The 21255-nt window shown below is 35.0% G+C and overlaps 1 protein-coding gene across 6 annotated transcripts in view; it reads left to right on the top strand.

Annotated features, from left to right (window-relative positions):
* The window catches only part of LOC123524188 (muscarinic acetylcholine receptor M1-like), a 126669-nt gene extending 109211 nt beyond the window's left edge, over positions 1–17458 (top strand). For all 6 annotated transcript variants that reach the window (XM_053541314.1, XM_053541327.1, XM_053541334.1 and 3 more), the window contains 2 exons: positions 11148–13181; positions 16696–17458. In XM_053541314.1, coding sequence (XP_053397289.1) covers positions 11420–13181; positions 16696–16844 — 1911 coding nt within the window. In that variant the 5' untranslated portion in view covers positions 11148–11419 and the 3' untranslated portion in view covers positions 16845–17458. The remainder of the gene's footprint in view (positions 1–11147; positions 13182–16695) is intronic.
* Positions 17459–21255: the final 3797 nt, after the last annotated feature.

The following is a 21255-nucleotide window of genomic DNA, read 5'->3' as shown; positions in this document are numbered from 1 at the left end:
ATGTGTGGTGACCAAGGCTCTAGAGTATATTCCGCAGAGACGTAGAAACAGATTCTGTATGTGTGGTGACCAAGGCTCTAGAGTATATTCCGCAGAGACGTAGAAACAGATTCTGTATGTGTGGTGACCAAGGCTCTAGAGTATATTCCGCAGAGACGTAGAAACAGATTCTGTATGTGTGGTGACCAAGGCTCTAGAGTATATTCCGCAGAGACGTAGAAACAGATTCTGTATGTGTGGTGACCAAGACTCTAGAGTATATTCCACAGAGACGTAGAAACAGATTCTGTATGTGTGGTGACCAAGGCTCTAGAGTATATTCCGCAGAGACGTAGAAACAGATTCTGTATGTGTGGTGACCAAGGCTCTAGAGTATATTCCGCAGAGACGTAGAAACAGATTCTGTATGTGTGGTGATTAAGACTCTAGAGTATATTCCGCAGAGACGCAAAAACAGATCTAGTCGCTTGAATTTTATCTGTAAATTAATTATGCTTACCCATTTCCGTGGCGTGCCTGTGGAAGGCACAATGTACGACATAGCAGAGATAGGTCATACATTCGGTCAAAAGTTCTTGCCATTTTGGTAACGTCGACGTCATTTGTCTTTTCGAGCATTGTCTTATTAACACAATGTAACTCTTAGAACGAATTCTTCAGGAAATTAGACACGTGTCGACAAGAAAACGTATCACTCAATGACAATACATTTTTAACTGGAAGCCACTATTTTTGCCTTTTCAGAAATACTTTTTTCAAATGTATATTGTAACAAATTGTTTTAGGAAATGTAGGGCTCTAAAAGCCCTAAGTTATCATTTGTTTTAATCTGTAAACGTTTTTAACTCATAAAATAATGGGAGACGATGAAACTGTTTTACAATTTCTCCTGTAAAGATGTGTTCTAATTTTATATACTATTGCCTGGTACTGTCGATATATAGAACGCAGTAGAGAAGGAAAATGTTAAGACATTTTAGTTAAACTGCGAAATGCGTATGATGTAATATTTTTTGTAACTGATAATTTATATTCGTTTCCTGAACTTCTATATTTATGTTATTACGAAATTTTAAATAATGGTTTTACTGTGTCCTGACATGCCAGGTCAGCTAAATAGCTCTAAAATTAAATTTTGTAGACACAAATAGGTAACAGAGGTATTCCTCGCAGTATATACAGCAACTATTGAGCAAAGTATGCCTTGATAGAAAACGAAAATAATTCTAACAAAAATTCCTAAATCCTGAACTTTCCGTAAAATATGTCTGTCCCGGTCAGTATTCCGTATTATTGCTAGTAGTCAGAGCGCATCAAAGACATAACATGCTTATAGATTACTTTATTGTTTGCAGAAACATTTTAATGATCATATTCTGGTTCAATTGATGTCCTCTTCAATATTTCACGTGAAGATCTAATTTTTTATAAGGAGTCCTGACAGCATATCCGTTATGGTAGACTGCGATCAATTGTACACAGTTGTTCCTGCATTGTTTTAATTAAATTTGCCACCAGACTATTCACTTAACTTATGCACTTGTACTTCTTTACATCTGTAATTGTATACGGAGCAAGTAGCATACGCAGGTACTTATTGAACAAGTACACCAGTTACACTGAACACTTCATTGATCAATTGCCTTGTGGATAATTGGATTACTGTAACATTCAGCATCTGTCATGACGATACATTGACAAGCATAAAGCAACTATATGTCATCAGTTCGTCTGTTTCTATCTCTAGCCAGTGGTAAAACATTGATACATAGGACATTTTACACCTCATCCGCCTAGGAAAGGTAATTTAGAGTTCATCTGCGAACGATAATTCAGCATATAATCATATTCCATTACGACTTGGTTTCAAACAAGCACTGACGTCATTTGAGAGGAACTCTGTTTTACAGATCCGCTGAATTGATACGAGTCGCCTATGTGTTATGACTGAGAAATAAGAATGTAGCCCTTCGATTGATTTCGGTTCTGTAGGAAAGTGTAATATTTAGGCCTTTGTCTAGAAATATACTTTTAAAGTACTTTTTTAACACATATTTATAAAATCTGTCACCAAGAATGTCGTGTTTAAATATTTACACAGTCACGCTGCGATAATTAATTTCTTGTAGACGTATCTTAATATAGTAATTTCGGAAAGCAGTTTTGGTTAGTTAAATAATAATAATTTACATTAACTCAGAAACGATGGAACATCTTGTGATTTTGGAACATCTACAACAATGGAACGCTTAAAAATGCTCACAGACTTAATTCTGAATATGCCTTGTTTGAAGCATTGGCGTTAAACAATAGTCGAAAGACCTAGGACAATAAGTAACTTTTACTTTCATCATATTTTATGATACACATGGCTGTTTGTCGCTGCTAAAATGAATTTACAGAACGATATGACATTCATTAAAATAGTGGATTTCACATTCCCATTTCTCGATAAGCAGATCAGCAAACGACAGTAGTTGAAAAAGGCCTTTCTTTTATTTGTTTATGTTTATTAAAAAAACTTAAGCTCTATCCATTAATTTTGAAATAAGCGTTTACTAAAGATCTCTGTCAAAAATGTGGCTAAAATTACCGGGATTTAAAAAAAATGTTTTACAGGAAGAATTGCAGATGTCGGTTGGTCGGTCGGAATGTAGACCAGTCCGTTTCCGGATGATAACTCAAGAACGCTTGGGGCCTAGGATCATGAAAGTTGATAGGAAGGGTGATCATCATCAACAGATGACCCCTATTAATTTTGAAATCTGTATGTCAAAGGTCAAGGTCACAGTAACCCTGAACAGTTAAACGGTTTCGGATGATAACTCAAGAACGTTTGGGCCTAGGATCATGAAAGTTGATAGGGAGGTTGGTCATAACCAGCAAATGACCCCTATTGATTTTGAGGTCGGTATGTCAAAGGTAAAGGTCACAGCGACCCTGAACAGTTAAACGGTTCCCAGATGATAACCCAAGAACGCTTGGGCCTAGGATCATGAAAATTGATGGGGAGATTGGTCATGACCAACAAATGACCCCTATTGATTTTGAGATTGGTATGTCAAAGGTCATTGTCACAGTGACCCTGAACAGTTAAACGGTTTCCGGATGATAACTCAAGAATGTTTGGGGCTTAGGATCACGAAAGTCGATAGAGAGGTTGGTCATGACCAGCAGATGACCCCTATTGATTTTGAGGTCAGTATGTCAAAGATCAAGGTCACAGTGACCTGGAACAGTAAACGGTTTTCGGATGATAACTCAAGATTGCTTGGGCCTAGGATCATGAAAGACGATAGGGAGGTTGGTCATCATCAGCAGATGACCCCTATTAGTTTTGAGATCAGTAGGTCAAAGGTCAAGGTCACAGTGACCAGGAACAGTAAAATGGTTTCTGAGCGATAAGAAGGCTTGGGCCTAGGATCTGGAAAATTGATAGGAGATTGATCATGACCAGCAGATGACCCCTATTAATTTTGAGGTCATTAGGTCAAAGTTCAAGGTCACATTGGCCAGAAACAGTTAAACAGTGTCTGGACGATAACTTAAGAACGCTTGGGCCAAGGTTCTTGAATGATGGTAGAGAGGTTTATCATGACCAGCAGATGATTTTTACTGATTTTGAGGTCAGTAGGTCAGAGGTCAAGGTTACAGTAACCCAGAATATTTAAACCGTTTTCAGACAATTACTTGAGAACGCTTGGGCCGAAGCTCATGAAACTTGATAGGGAGGTTGTTTCTTTATCAGCAGATGACCTCTATAGATTTTGAGGTTAGTAGACCAAAGGTCAAGGTCACATTGACCCGGAACAGTTAAACTCTTTCCGGACGATACCTTGAGAAAGCTTGGGCCTATGATCACGAAACTTAATAGGGAGGTTGATCACGAACAGCAGATGATCCCTGTTGATTTTGAGGTCAATAGATATAAGGTCAAGGTCACATTGAACCAAAACAGTGGAACTTCTGTTTAAAGTGAGCATATAATTTCTGTTCTTTGTGCAATTACTGAATGCATCAAGGGGAGCATTTCGTGTTTGATGAGCTCTTGTATCAAGTTAATTTGAAAAGGGTAAGACAGACAACGTGGAAAAAGCTATGTTTACTCTAGGGTTTATGTGCGATTATAAGTAAAAAGTAACGAGTAAAACGCCTGGGCGAAATAGAACTATTTTCGTCGTTAGGACAATTGTGGGGGTAAACTGTATATCACGTATAATCACCGAAAGTTACAATAAAACAGTCTATTAATAGAGTTATAGTGGTCTCTCAGTATGTCCTTTTGCAACACAATTGTTTGCAAAGCAGGTTTGACTTTCATTTATCGTTTCTTGCGCCTATATTTTACAATATACAAAATAACCAAGTACGTTACTCATTTGCGAATTTACTTTTTAAAAGAAAATGAAGCTTTTATAAAATCTTAAATACTTCAAGACGAAATATTATTTTCCTCTCCCCGATCTCATGTAATTAACTTCGTACTGTTACTAGAGCATTGTGTCATACCAGTGTAATATTTCTGCAACATTAGCGAATACCGAAGTAACCGTATTTCCTGAATTCCTGATGTAATAATACATTCAGCGACTAATGTGTTAAACATGTTTTGTTATGTTTGCTCCCAGGTGCTGTCGAGGTTAATAAGAAACATGGCAAATCATATGCAACTTCGAGCGTATTCGATACTTATCATTTAAAGCATTATACACATAAGAATGGTACGCTGTTACGCTATTTCTGACGTTCGTTTGCAGGGTTGAAGACTTCGGTTTAATTTCCTATTGGAAATACAAAACGCTGTAATTTTCTAAATGAAACATAAGATAATAATTTTCTGTTTTAATCAATAAAAGAGCCGTGCCATGAGAAAACCAACATAGTGGGTTGCGACCAGCATGGATCCAGATCCGCGCAGTCTGGTCAGGACCCATGCTGTTCACTTTTAAAGCCTATTGGAATTGGAGAAACTGTTAGCAAACAGCATGGATCCTGACCAGACTGCGCGGATGCGCAGGCTGGTCTGGATCCATGCTGGTCGCAAACCCACTGTATTGGTTTTGTCATGGCACGGCTCAAAACTATTTTCAGCACATATCTAATTTTAAGAGAAACAGTCAATCATAATATCCTGCATTGTTTGCTTTGCTAAAGAGCCATCTCATGCATTTTTAATTTTTTATGGAGACCTGAATAAAAGAATAAAAATATTTATTAAATGCAAGATTTCCTTTACCCTTTTAATCACAGTATTTTACTGTTAACTCGTGCTTCAGTATTTAAGATAAACTCGCAACCCAGGCGGGAATTTCAAATAAGTTCAACCTTTTTTGGCAATAGCAACCTTGATGAATTCCTCGCATGAAGGAATTTTACACCCTAAGTGTTGTTACGAACATACAGTGGTGAGGGGCAAATATTTCGAAGTCCTCGGTTTCGGAAGCTCTTGACATAGTTCTGTGTTTTATTACATTTCTGCATTATGCCTATTACAAATGGTGGCACATATTGTTATGACATTATAGTTGAATGAATTTAGGTATTGAGTTAAAATGATATACTCGACATATTTCTTATCGATTAAGTGTTTAAAAATGGTTTCCAAAGAATAAATTCTTAATTAGCTGACTGTGTAATTTTTAATTCTGTGTTGAAGTTAAAGTTATATCAACATATAGAATAGATAATCAACTAAACTGGACATGGCAAAGTTTTCTTAAAGGTGGATAATCAGATTTTGGCTAAGTAACGGATTTGTTTTAAACTTTAACATCTGATCATTTACACTCATTTATGTTCAGTTAGCGCTTAATACAAGTTAGGTTTTCACTGGAGATATTTTTAATAATTGGTTTTCCTACTGCAGTTGCCCAACCAAGATCGAGTTATTTTATCATAAGTATAAATGTGATAAACATACTTTACCTAAGAAAATGTAAAACTAACCGATATATTGTATTATATTCATAAAATAATTGTATTAACAATTACATATGTAGATTGAATTCATTAGAAATGCAAGTTTGAAAAAAATTATTATTACCTCCCTTTGCCTATCTTGGTTGCGCAACCAAGATAGAATGGAAAAAAATGAAATTCAGAAGCTACATGCATTTTAAAACCCACCTTTTGATTCAGATTGTTAAATATTCGGTATATCTATCCAATGCAAATGTAAAACTCGGAATTATATGGAAATAAAAAGAAATACCAAGCATTTTAAATATTTTCATATTAAAGGGGAGTAATTACAATTTTTATGAAAATCAATAAAGTATATATTTCTAACAGGGATCTAACTTTAAGTAATGGGTATTTTTGTTTCTCAAATAAATCTCTAACAGAATATACAAAAAGTAAAAAATGTCACTAATTTTTGCTTAAATGTGATTGACCACCTTTAAACGTCATATATAGATAACAAACATATCATACTATGACTTGCTGTGTTTATTAGCTGACAGTCAAACCAAGCTTTTATATTTTCCCACTTTTGTAACCTTTAACTTGTTGATGATTCTTAGCGAATAGGTTAACTGTAATAAATGACAAACCTTTTCTCAAACAATATAGGTTTATATTTCAGCAATATTGCAAGTGTTTTACTGTTCATAAAAAGGAAACACATAATAAGCTATTGGAAACTGATGGCTTTATTTTGTCCGAAGAATTTCTATTTCTGGAATTTCTAATCTCAAAAACCTATGTTGTGGCAGTGTAATAAATGTTACATTAATGTTACATTTCTTGCTTTCATGGCGTTCATTAGGAAAAGTCAAACTCATTAGTTCAAGGATAAGAGTAAATTAGCAGAGACATCAAGTGGACGTGGCCTGTGGTTTGATTACAATGGAATAGAAATAACGTAGTTCCAAATGAGTGCCGTCCTATTTGTTGCATTACAGGTTGTTATTACGTTTGTAACTTCAGGAGGAAACGTATACGCCATAAATTTATATATAATTGGTCATTCTAATCAATCATGATATGAGCCGTGCCATGAGAAAACCAACATAGTGGGTTTGCGACCAGCATGGATCCAGACCAGCCTGCGCATCCGCGCAGTCTGGTCAGGATCCATGCTGTTCGCTAACAGTTTCTCCAATTCCAATAGGCTTTAAAAGCGAACAGCATGGAGCCTGACCAGACTGCGCGGATGCGCAGGCTGGTCTGGATCCATGCTGGTCGCAAACCCACTATGTTGGTTTTCTCATGGCACGGCTCATATATAAAAAGGTAATATATTCGAATTCCTCACAGATAAATAGATCATCATTCCGCAAACAGTCTTTAGAGATTATGCGCAAATTATCCTCATGTTCCGGTCGGATGATTTTTCACTGGATTATTGCCCTTTGATTATTCAATATTTGTACACTATAGCACTGTTTCTTGCCCTATGCTTATTTGACATTAGTTTACTGTAGAATCTAGTATCATTTTATTTTGTCTGAGTATTTCTCAGCAACCACTGATTGAAATTCAGGAGGAGATGCGTCTATTATCTTTATGTACTGGTCGAAAAACTTCACTGAGTGATTGCCCTTTGATTAGTCATTCAATGTGAGAGAAGTAACTAAATTAAAGGGGCAAGAAAGGGTGGAACTTGATATATTGCATGTTTTTTGTATGGCGAACAAACAATCGTCAGATAAACACAACCAAATAGTATTTTCTATATTGAAAGAAAAATTGGGAAAGAAGTAACGATTTACTACATAAAATAAGAATAAGTGAGAATTTGTTGATGTGTGCGTCTCACCTTAATGTGAGTGTGACTGTAATGAACACAAAATACAAATATAAAGCAGCATGTGGTCATCACCTCTATAATTCGTTTTACCGTTAACGATTGTGTAATTAGTATTTCGATTTTATTGGTAGCTAAATAATTCTTCCATAGACAGAACTAACGTCTGTATACTGTCTGACCTGACAATGTAGACCCATCTAGCTAGTAGAGAAAAAATAATTACTGATAGTCATAAACAATTTGTAGGAACAACTTGCCATCAAATAGAGTGATAAATGTTGGTAATTGTTGTTGTCTCTACGATAATGGAATGTTTGTTTATAACGTGATATATTAGTGCTGTTAATGGATTAAGATCAATGTTACTGGCGGAAACTATTTTCATGACATAAAAATAATTCCCTCGCAGCTCTGATCATTCATTTTAAGAAGAAAAGTCTATAACTATATAAAATATTTCATTAGCTTCAGGGGCTTTCATCTTTACTTACAGACCAGTATTTTGTCTGTTATACTTTCCACAGATCGCCCTTTTAATATCTTAAAAATTGTACTTGTTTCTCCGTTTTACACAAGGCGTATGACCATTCCCACAGCTTGCTCGGTATAGTAACAAGTACCTTTTTCTACGCTGTCAAAGGATACAGTAATCATGTATGCTAAAACGAACAAAAAGAAGCAAAAATCATCGCGTGAACTTGGATGTGTGTGACTTTCTTGCATTTAACAAGACCAGATCACACTTTTTGCTTGCGCGCCTAGTGAGTTCCAGGCCTGGTAAACTCCATATTAGCCGAAGATATCACATAAGACCAAGCCGCTGTTACAATAACACAATTATATAATCATTTAGGACAATAAACATTAGCATAGCAAGACAATAGATTTATTCTGGCTTAAAATGTTATGTACTATTTTTTGCTATTCAAAGGAATAACATAACTTGATTATAATATCCGCTTAAATTCACTAAACATGTAATATATATGAACCCGAAACTTCATTTCGTGCGGTAACGTTCTTAATAGGGCTTGCTTTGTGCGAATTTGATTGTTGTTACATGTATCAACAATATCCTTACCAATATCTAACTTTTAGTTACTAGAGATAAGACTGGGAATATAAAGCGGTGTAATGTGTTAATGTGTTCGAAAGATAAAAAATGAAATCGTATGGCAAAAATAAGCTCCCCGTCAAGAAAAGGGCATCACATCACGACAGCTATTCTGGGGACAATTTATCGAGCCTATATACGTTACTGAACGTGTGATTAAACCTTGTGTAACTTAAACTGTTTATATTAAGGCGAAACACGGTAGTGAGTTAATTTTTAGTACATAGCTAAATAATCTTAAGATACAGACTGGGAATGATTTTGGTCAGATTCCACTAAATTAGGACCCTTTCGATTTAAAATTCAGCAAGCGCTGATGATCGTTCGATATTACTTGAGGATTCCATGGATTGAATCTACTATGTAGACAGGTACTTAATCATAAAATGCAAACCAAGTTTGATTACAATAATAACATTCTCCGTACTGAAAGGAATATAAATCGGACAACCGTGTATAGTACATCACCTTGGTGTGAGACGTTTGTGTAGTAATTTCCATTTAGCGCGATTCATGGATTTGCCGATCCTATTATGTCGTTCATTTCGCATGAACACCGAAAAAAATCATTTTATTTCTTAAATAACTGACAGTTAAAGTAAATTTAATAAACAAATCAACCATACGACTATTTAAGCATTATTAAAGTGTTCCGTTTGGCTTGTTAGAAAGCTGTACATAATTGTTGTCTTGATTGACGTGAATTTATTTCATTTTTATAGCAAATTTATTGAAATACTAGTAGATCTACTGATATATAGTTTACGCAAAAGTGTTGATTTCAATATGAAAATGAATTCCTGTTGCAACTATTTTTTATATCTAAACGAATGATATGCAAAATCATATACAGGTATATATCTATACATCCATGCGAACATAAACTTATACAAATGTTTTAAAGACTACTTTATGTTTTAACTATAACATGCAATACAATATTTCCTTTTCCGGCCGATGGTAAACATTTTTAATAAATGCTAACTGATGAAATACTGTGTTTTATCAGTGAGATATAAACCATATCACTCACTGTTTAAATAGCTTTGCCGATCCACTTGTCTACATTGAGTATGAATTTTAGATTATTTCCTTAAATAAGGATGAAAATTGTAGCCGCACTTTGTTTTTTTATAGTATTTTCTCGATTTAAATTATTTTACTTAATGTGAATTTTCATAACGTTATGCAGCAAGAAGTAAAATAAAAAGGAACTTTATGTCGTGTGTGTCTTTAACGTCACAACACGTCTGACGTCATGTTCGTTTACGCGCGTCTGTTTCCAGCGCTAAGATTAAAATTTGTTGCAAAATGTATATCTCAACACAGTTTAGCATAAAATAAAACAAAATGTGTTTGTTTTTCGTGAATATGGAATATATCTCACCTCAAAGTGAGAAAATATTCACATTTCACTCGAGCTACGGGCTCGTGAAAATATTTGAAATTTTCTCACTTCTCAGTGAGATATTCCATATTCACTCAAAACAAACAAATATCCTCTATGTAGTATGGCAAGTCAGATCAAAGTACTTCATTTATCCCATTGTTTCCGAAGTTTAACATTATTCAGAGAACAATGATTCTGCAGCACCTGTATAAATATGAAATGCAAAGCTCAGTCAATTATCGGGACGAAATACGTAAAAACTGCCTGAAATGAATGTTATACTGATACGGGACAAATGTTTCATGATCGTGGATATAAAACATGTTTTTGATATGTTAGAATAAAAGTTAGCACATGGCAGAATGGTTTTAAATTTGCATAATACATGTTAATAATCAGCTGAGGATAATGACACGGAAGAAGAATGGTCAGTGTAACTATCGAAATGTATATATATTACGTGCTTTTTGAGAAATGTAAAATGTCTTCAGAACTTGAGAATATTCTTTGGACCATAAAGTATTTTTTTATTATAATTTTTGAATTCTGCGTAAGCTGGTGTTAGGAGAGTGAATAGTGTGGTACACATAGTTATCTCTCCTGAACATAAACTCTAGTAAACCGAATATTTTGCTTATGTGCTTCCGAATGGATTCCCTACATATTTTATTTAATTGTTTATTCAGTAAACAATTATGACGTACAATTATGTAAATCGAATAAAATGCTAGTGATCTCAATTTTACCAAACGTTTTTTTTTTCTAAATCAGAATTGTTAACATATAACGGAATATATATTTACACCACAATTTTCAGTCTGATATCGTCATCATAATTGTAAGTGGTAATTTGTATTCATATTTATTATTTTATATTCTTTTATTTTCAGGTAATGTGAGTTAACTCTATACACAGTATATAGTATTTAAATAAATGAAATCACATCAGCAAAGCCAGAACAATATTTCTACGCAATGTCTGTCGTCAGGCCAAGGAAACACCATCAGCTACGAGATTCTCTGACAACAACCAGTACCGCGTATAAACTGAATTGTACGCTTGATCAACGTTGAATCAAACCTTACAAGATGCCAAACTACGAAACCTGTGATATCTTAAGCATGCTGGACGTATGAGACATGTTAACAAAGAACATTAGCTATGTCAGTGACAAATGCGAGCGTGGAAATAACAACGGCAAAATGGTTTGATAATGTAACAAGTACCTTGAACGAGTCTGAAAATGTAACGTTGCCGGCAGATCCAAATTTGTATGAAGTTATTGCTATTTCGGTAGTCGTAGGATTTTTGGCAATCTTTACAATGGCGGGTAATTTATTAGTTATCATAGCTTTTAAAATTGACAAACAACTTCAGACAATCAGCAACTGCTTTCTTCTTAGTCTTGCAGTGGCAGATTTTACGATCGGTCTAGTGTCAATGCCCCTTTATACTTTATATCTTTTGATGGGCTATTGGCCTCTTGGAACACTCCTATGCGACTTATGGCTGTCACTTGATTACACAATGAGTAATGCGTCGGTTGCAAATTTGCTCATTATTTGTTTTGATAGATATTTATCTGTGACAAGACCACTTACATATAGAGCTAACAGGACGCCCAGAAAAGTGGGTATCATGATAGGATGTGCTTGGTTAGTGTCCGTCCTACTATGGACACCATGGATATTTGCTTGGCCTCATATTGAAGGGAAACGAACTGTACCCGATACAGAATGCTATATACAATTTTTGACAACAAATGCTATAATAACCATAGCAACGGCACTTGCGGCATTTTACATTCCAGTGTCAATTATGACAATTTTATATTATAAGATATACCGAGAAACGGAAAAAAGACAGAAAAGAATGCCTATGCTTCAGGCTTCATCCAAGTTTGTTTCTAAGAGAAAATCACGTACTCCAAGTAGTAACTCTGGTGAATTTCGAAGCTCTACATATCGCAGTAATGATAATATGTCTCCTTACATGGACGATGAAATAGAAGAACCAGAGCATCGCCCCGGAGATCACAGCTCTGTGTTTCATCGTTGTTGTTGTTGTTGTAGGATGATTGACAGGGATTATGAACAAACCGAGGAATCTAGTACGAGCGATTCCCCGACTTCGCCAAATTCAACTCCATCAAACTTGCATAATTTTGTATCTAACCGTGTAACAAATAGATACCGTGCAATCTCAAATCGTAAATGTCAAAGTAATGGCATACCTAGTAGTGTTTCTGTGTCATTCCCACTGCAATCAATTGATACTAAAAATAACTGTAAAAATGAAAGGACTGGTGAATTTCATGACAGTGCCTCAGAATCCCGTTTGCAGGAGCCTTTACTGCACGACGATTACACGTACACTATTCTCATAGACTTCCACAAAAGGGACACAAGTGATAATGAAATGAAACCTTCTGTAACGATGTATACAGACTTAGTCGCATCTGACGACAATCATTCCGACAACGGAAACGCACATATTACCGAAAATGTTGGTAAGCATTCCAAAAGAACAAAAAATCCAGAAAAGACAATGTCTTTATATTCAGCATGCGAAAGTGAAATTGAGGAAGAACCGAAATCAAACTTTAAACATCAGAAATCATCACGGACTATCAGTGACAGTTCGGTACCATTAAGGATAGGTACTCCCGCTCTTGGGCGACGCGCCAAATCTTTAGACGCAGCAAAAACTGCGTCTGAAGCACACCTTGCATATAAAGTTGTTAACAAAATGGAAAGTCAACGTGTCAGAAGGAAGCGCCAGGAAAGACGCCAAGAGAGGAAAGCAGCCAAAACACTAAGCGCCATACTTCTTGCCTTTATAATCACTTGGACACCTTATAATATATTCGCCGTAGTATCAACGTTCTGTTTGACGTGTATACATCCCACGTTATACGCTTTCGGTATGTATCTGTATGTTAGTGTCTAAAGTATATGTTGAATATACTGTAATACCTAAGTACGTTTGTCCTGTTCAAATGAAATGAACGTAGAAATGACGGATCTTAATAAACAAGTTATGAATTATTACAAGATAACATGATTTAAGTTATAAGTATTTCACATAACTTTTTTATGGGTATGTCGATAACAATGTACTCCCTCTTTCCGCTATGTGTATGATGCTGGAGAAAGCATCACCTTTGAGAATTTATGGTACCTTTAAATACGAAGCTAGAACTGTAGAGGGGTAATTCGCGTAACATGCACTATGCGCTACAACTTTCGCATTGTATCATCCTTTGATAATTTACAAAAATTTAATTATACTACCATGTTTAATTTTCCATATCTATAATGTACATTCCCATTGTATACGAGGAGTGCAAGACCAAGTTTTAGACGTGTTATAAGGTTTGTTCTCTTGCCCTCTAGCATCTTTGGCAGAACGATGTGCAAGATCATTATAACTACAACTGTTAACGTCAGTAAAACATTATCTTCTAATAATTTTCACTGTGGTATAAACGGTGAATTGAATTGACAACACATTTTAACAGTGGCAAGAAATGTCTCTATCGCATCATTTGATCAGTACCTTCTGGTGTACAATCTGATCTGAATAGTAGTGTGTCTGTCCCTTTAAACTTATTTCTTTCTGTCGTCTCTAATAATAATTTAGAAAAATATTTCATTAGTTTGACACATAATCTTCGTTTTTTCTAGTCAATAGCGCATTTAGTACTAAAGGTTGACACTTCATGGTAATATTAAATACTATAAACTTTGGTTGGCTGTAAAACGACTTGCAAAGGGGTCAAATGCGTCTAGAGTATATGCGATTTGCTATTCACAAAACTGGGGTAGAGGTTTTTCATAACTATGTCAAAATATACATTGGTGGTTTACAACAATGGCCGGAATACGATTTTTTTCTCGCCTTAAGTTATTTATTGATTACAATCACGTTTCTCTCAACTTCGTTAATGGATTTCGTTGAGGGCATAACAAGGAAATTCACTGAGTTAATAGTGATTGGATTAAGTTAATGGGTTAAATAAGTTGAGCACTAACTGTTCCCATCATTATTTAATGTGTGGTTAAAGACACTAAGCAGTTTATTTGCTCAGGTGTTAATGTTATGAGCTTTTATAATACAAAAACGTTTCGTTTCCTAATTTGAATGTGGCAGGTTTTTAGGAAAGTAGCCCTGGTTTCAATGCTTCAAGGGATTGATCTCTTTCTTGTTAACCTTGCTGTTTGTATATTTTTATCGATGTCCCGTTTCAAATACACATTCATAATCCTAAGACGAATGGTCACATCTTTGTGTACAAAAGTATCTCAAAGCGAATCACTATCAAGAGGCGAAAACGGCTCCGTTGTTAGTAATCGAGGAATGCAATAATTGATTTCTAATAATTTTCTTCATTATATTCATTCAATGAAATATTTTAGTAGCAAAGTCTTTAACTCAGTATAATTGTAGTTTCTGGTCCTTTGGGATCATGAAGTCAATGATATATTTGTTTGTAACACAATTGTGCTGAAACCTCTGCTGGAGGATGGAGCATTAGGGTTCAACCTGCATCTTCCAGAACTACTCGTGAACAGACTAAATCAAACCGTGTCTGCTATTATTTCGGGATGTACTTATTCATCCTTTAAGAGTTCGTGTCTCAATTTTCCAGTTATATACCTTCATGTTCAATAAACTATATGTCATGCCTTAATGATTAGGGATGTTCTGCAAGCTTGTGTCAGTTAATTTCTACAATGAAGAAATTTATTAGGGTACTTAAAGAACACGCAGACAGTAAAAAAGGTTGTCACATGTTGATGTTTTTGCTGGACTGATTAGGAATATTTATCAGAAAACATTTTATAATGGAAGTCGTTGAATAAAATTAGTTCGTGTATAGGAAACAAACGTATAATGTAGACTTTAATGAATGTTTCTATCGTATGACTAATGGATCCATTTACTTATTGTTGGCATATCTGTAAACGATTAAAAGAGTTCTCAAAAGACAGATTTGATGACATTGTGGGATTATTTCAAGTATGAAACTCAAAAGGTAGGCATACCAGAAGGACTCTGACGTTTCCAATTCATGCCTGATACAGGTTTAATTCTTAATGATAAATTGAATTTCAAAGCAGAACAATCTTAAACGAATATCTGAAAGATGGAAACCTGAAAAGTAAAATATGTCTTAAATAATTTGGTACTTGGCTTTTGAATTATTATAAAAAATCTCGTACGAGGGGTGTTTTGAAAGTTTCGAAACTAGCTTTTAAACTTTGTTATAATTGATCTGAATCGTATGCAATATACGTCTGTGGAAAATATGTTTTAAATCTTCTATCAAATACAGGTAAATATATATCCTAATTCTATATACTTTAATAGAGGTACGAAGTGATAAAATCGAATGCGAAAATAATGTCTGATTATCTTTTATCTAATTTAGAAAGCTTTTTAAATTAACAATACCTAGTTTTGTGATAATGGTGACCATGAACATATTTATAATAATGTGCGTACGTGCGTGCGTGCGTATTGACATGTGTGTGCGCACGCGTTAGTAGCGTGCACGTTCGCATTCTGTGGGTTGCGGATTGAGGAGACTGCGATCTAAGAACTAGACATTGCCAGTTGGATATTCGTCCTTGTTTTTTTTTTACCTAGATATCCGATGTGTTTTGTGTCGTGTGCTCAAAGCGTTTTACTGTTAACTTTATCTTACAGTACATTGTATTAGCCTGAATGATTAGCATACATAAATGATGATGTAAATTTGAGACTACATTAGTTTAGTATTAATCAACATGGAACTTTTTTGATACAACAGTTGTGAAATTGAAGTCATATCAGTTTAAGGTTGCAAGATGACGTCATGAAATTTAATATGAAAATGTTAAAGATTGAACATTTCGCTTCTCTTATTTTGGATAAAAGATACTTTAGTAGACAGTGAATTTAAATTTTCAGAAGACAGCCTTATAGAGTATGTTAGAAAAGTACCAGTTTTGTTAATCCCTCATTTGTGGTTTACACAGCTTTACAGTGGCCAACAAAAGCCAGAGCATTCAATAGTACCACACCTGTACTATTACAAACTTGTACAGCGTAGAGATCCATAATAGCATCTGATATCTCTCCAGGTTAACAATATACCCCTCCTAATTATATATCTCGCACATGATTAAGATCAAATGTTATAAAGTTAAAGAGGCTAGTGTCATAACATTCAGAACACCCCTCGCAATCACGGAATGTATAATATCGCGTATAATGTACTGTCCATGTGCGTGCAATATGTTGTCGATTCATTGACGGCATTATGAGTCTTCATTACCTTGAAAATAATGTCTTTGTATTTTTTATAATGGAATATTGAAGCAACATCAGAGAAGACCTAGATTTGCATTTACTTAGTTTTATTTCTTACGTTAAGTGTTTTATTATTTCAGGTTATTGGTTGTGTTACATTAACTCTACAGTAAATCCATTGTGTTACGCACTGTGCAATGCTAACTTCCGCAAGACGTTCTGGAAAATACTTAGATGCAAGTGTCAGAAAGTGAAATACGGGATGTCATTTAGAAAAAATACCAGATAAAGCCTACAGAGCGGACATAATTTATAGTTTTCTTTTCTGTTCTGGATTTGGATTAGACATATATGTTCTGCTTTAAAGGAATAGAATGGAATAGTGTTTAGAAATATTCGGAACGTGCTATAGATGGTAGTGGGGCTCGATGAATAGTCCATCTATACAGTATTCGAAAAGTCACCGTAGTGTTTCAGTTCAGTATGGATGCTTACAAAAGATCTGCGATTCGGTTTAAATCGCCGTTTTATATTATTTGACTGACACAATTGTTCAATTGTTATTACATCTTTTTGAAATTAAAACTGGTCCCAAAGAAACACATCTCTAGTTAAAGTATTTGGAAAACTGTACAGGATATAAGAGTGATATATTTATGTGTAACGGATTACCTTACTTTGAGAACGTTTTTCCACAAGCATTAGCATTTGATTTTTAAAAGGTTTTGCCTAATATTCAGTAACTTAGTATCGTAAATGACACTGGTTATTCCTAAAAGATAATAAACAACACAAATATGCTTTATATTGTATTTATTTGATTGTATTAAACTGTATGTGTGTTCTACAATGTCTGTTGAACAGGACATCATATGACAATTAAATCTAATTTATTTATCTTAACACTTTGTTTGTTTATAGTTTACAGTGACATGTTAAATTTGTCCATTTGTGAACATTCTGTGATAATTAGCTCACCTGAGCCAATGCTTTTTACCTTTAAACAACTTCTTCTCATGAACAATGTTTCACTGATCACCAAAGCTAAAAAAAAACCCAGAAAAACCTTTAAATGTTTTTTTCTCTGGAACTGCTGATGGGCCGTCACCAAACTCAATCAGCAGCATCCTTGTATGGACGTCTCTCAAATATGTTCAAATGTTTCCACTTGACTGATTTTAGGGCGTACTGAAGCAAACAACAGCAAAACCGTTGAACGTATTATGCGTTCTGCACATCGTTTCATTGCCACTTGCCTAAATGCCAAGTTCAATTTCAATACCATGAATGGTTATAAAGTTATGCCCTTGACACAAAATGTGACGGACAAATTTGATCTTGCTGTTACCACGACAACTGACTTACCAACCCCAAATTCTAAAGCACAAATGCACAAACACGAAAAACAAAGGGGATATGGGGTGGAGGTTATGGCGTACCGGTAGTGGGAGTGGGGAATTACGTAGTTATGTGGATTACTGCACCCGTCAAGTCACCTCATCATCATCGTCCATCTGTATTTTGATGTTAAATTCAATATATTGTAAAGCTTTTAAGTTGTGTTTTGGATACTAAGTACAAAGGACAAATTTGAATTCAATTTGTGACCTTAACCTTTGACTAACAGACCAAGTCCATGCGTCCTGCACATCAACTTATTGCTACCTACCTGTATGCCAAGTTTTGAAGTCATTACCTTGAATTGTTATCATGTTGCACTTTGAACACAAATTTATCCTACAGACCTGTGTCATGCACTCTGCACACCGTCCTACTGACACCTACATTTATGCCAAGATTGAAGTCAATACCGTAATTGGTTATGAAGTTAGGCTCTGGACACGAAATACATATGATGGTCAAATTTGACCCTTGAATTCTACTTGTGACCTTTACCTTTGACCTACCGTACTTTACTCTATTTGTCTTCTCATCGCCATCTACGAATTTGCGAAGAGTCAATACTAAGACAACAAGTAAAAGCATAGAAAAAGATCCTTCTAAGGCACATCTATATAGATATATAATGATCATCTTGTAAAATTTTGGTTGCAATGTCTGTTTTAAATATTGGTCATCAGTATGTTGAACCCCCGGATTGGACGTTTGCGCCTTTACCTATAGGTTCTCTGACCAGACCATTTTAAACTAAAATAATTTAGATTTAGGTGATTACTTCCCAAATCGATCATACTCAAACCAACTCGAGTTGGCTCTAGTTTACTAGTTGAATACTAGATTTGTAAATCACTCATTACAGTTACGTCAAATTACGTTTGAATGACGTTTGTAACGTCACGCTAATAATATTACAAAAAAGAAATTTAACTTACAACTTTCAAAAAACCCAGACCACAAGTTTGGTAATGCAACACCTTAACCACTCGGCCATGGACATTAATTTATCCGCGCTAAAAACATATAAACAATAAATGCCTAGACGGTATCGTAGGTAAAACCCGTCTATTTTTGATAAGTCGATTTTATTCTGACTTTCACTGCTGAGAGGATGCTTTTACTATATCGTCTGCAAATGGGAGGATCAATTTCTGCGCATGCGCATTGTCACTGGCGTTCCAAACACAAAAAAAGAAATCTTAACCGGGACAATGAGAGGGTCGCAATGGGGTTTGTTTTCACATATTGGCCATGCATTCGAAGGTAACGACGTATGTTGACCTTTTTGACAAATAAGATGTTTGGCATGATTCAACAATGCCACTTTTTTATCCTCGGAAGTAATATGTAATCCGCGGAGCGCGTTCAGCCTGAGAGACGCCTCAATTTGAAAAGAATAATTTTAACGTCAGAAATTATTTCTAAGGTCACGGAGTTTGATTGGCTTGTAATGACAACAGCTTTTGCGATGAGTTGCTCAGTCAAGTGCGACTTACCAATTCTAAGTGTTCCTGCTCAAGAGAAGGAACAATAACTAAGAAGCAAGTTGTAAGAAATAGAACCGCCTTCATACAATTCTAACCTGGTGTCCTCAATCCTTGGACTTAGATGTTATCTGTATATTAATGATTTGAAAGAGAAATAATGACTCATTTGATCTAATATTAAATCGCATCGATCGTCTTTAAATTCGAACAATCTCATTTGGAACAGATTATTTTAGATTTGCTGAATTTTGCTGGTAAAAAAGACTTGCTCGTTTTCAACAGAATGCGTGTCAGGTACTTGTTAGTCTTCAGTTTTAATATTTAAAATTTAACAAATTGTTTTCCTTACTTAATTATATAAATCCAATTCATCCGCGTATTATCTCAAGTTAGACTCTCATAAATTAGCTAATTGTATTCCTACAATACTTTTAAGTTTTCCTTTCAACATAGTCTCATTTCCCGCTCTCATTATTTGCTCTTACACGAGTAATCAAATTATCACAATCGCGTATAGAATACATCCATCTGAGGCAAGTAGCATTTCCAATGTAGGAAGCAAAAATACTTGACATTTACCTAAATCACTCATCAAATATACTTGATTGACAGATTCGCCATGCAAATAACTGACTAGAACTTGATAATTTTCAGAGACTACAAGTGATATTCGAACTGGTATGGGTTTTAGTTCGAGGCTTTAATGCCGCACTAGCTTTGTTTAAATATGAATGCATCTAGAACGTTATCTCGCTCAATAATGCGAAAATCACGAGGAAATTAAGATTATTGGGTAGATAAACATGTTAGCTTTACATTGATACAAATTCATTAAAATCCGTTCACTTTAGCTGTGTCTATCGCTCGCTAAACATTGCCTACTCGTGTATACTAATACAAAAATGGTTTGAAGAATGTCAGCGTACGCCGTTGAAATACGGTCCTATATTAAGAATCGTTGTATTCTTGGCATAGGATTTGATTAAAAGACTGAAACTTTGCATATCACACTTGGTTATATTCCTGTAACTTTTATTGACTATCATATGAGCTTCCTCGTAGTGACGTATAGCAGTCTGAAAAATCTCCAAGTATTTGGTGTTGCTAGGGGGTAGGGGTAAGGGTGGGGGCGTGACGGGTATTGCAGATTTCATTACCGCGGCAGTATACAGTGTAATTCCCCTGGGACAGATTCTCTTTCAGTGCGCATGTCCAGCTTGCATACAGGAGGTTTCAAAGTGTACTATTCTAACATGTATAAAGTGTAAGTGTGTGTCATTTTCCATAGTTCGAATTATACTTTTATGCATTGAAATGGGAGTAGTTATGGTATTGGAATTGAAATAAAACAGTTAGTACTTGGTTTTTTGTCACCAAAAAAGACGTGCAGTCCGCGAAAAATACATTTGCGGTTACGGAATGATCTAATTATTATACCGCAAAAGATACCTTCCTCGTTACATATAGGATGACGACGTATTATTTTATGTATTTATTTCTTTATATGGAATTATCCTTTTATTATTATTATTATTATCATTATTATTATTATTTTTGTTATTATTATTATACCAGATTTAAATATTTATTTATTCATTGAAATGGGAGTATTTAAATAAGAAAGACAATACTTTTGTGGAAATGACGTTCATTCCGTATTGTTTACGAAATGAATATGATTATTATCTTTCAACGGCTGCAGACTAGTTTACAGCGTCGATCAATTAATTAATAAGAGAGCCATGAAGGCCCTGTATCGGTCACCTGACGTATTTGACCTAAAGATCATCAGGATTAACATTCTGGCAGAGTTTC

Source organism: Mercenaria mercenaria, chromosome 1, assembly GCF_021730395.1.
Source record: "Mercenaria mercenaria strain notata chromosome 1, MADL_Memer_1, whole genome shotgun sequence".
Taxonomy (NCBI): Eukaryota; Metazoa; Mollusca; class Bivalvia; order Venerida; family Veneridae; genus Mercenaria; species Mercenaria mercenaria.
This window is presented reverse-complemented; position numbering and strand designations above follow the sequence as displayed.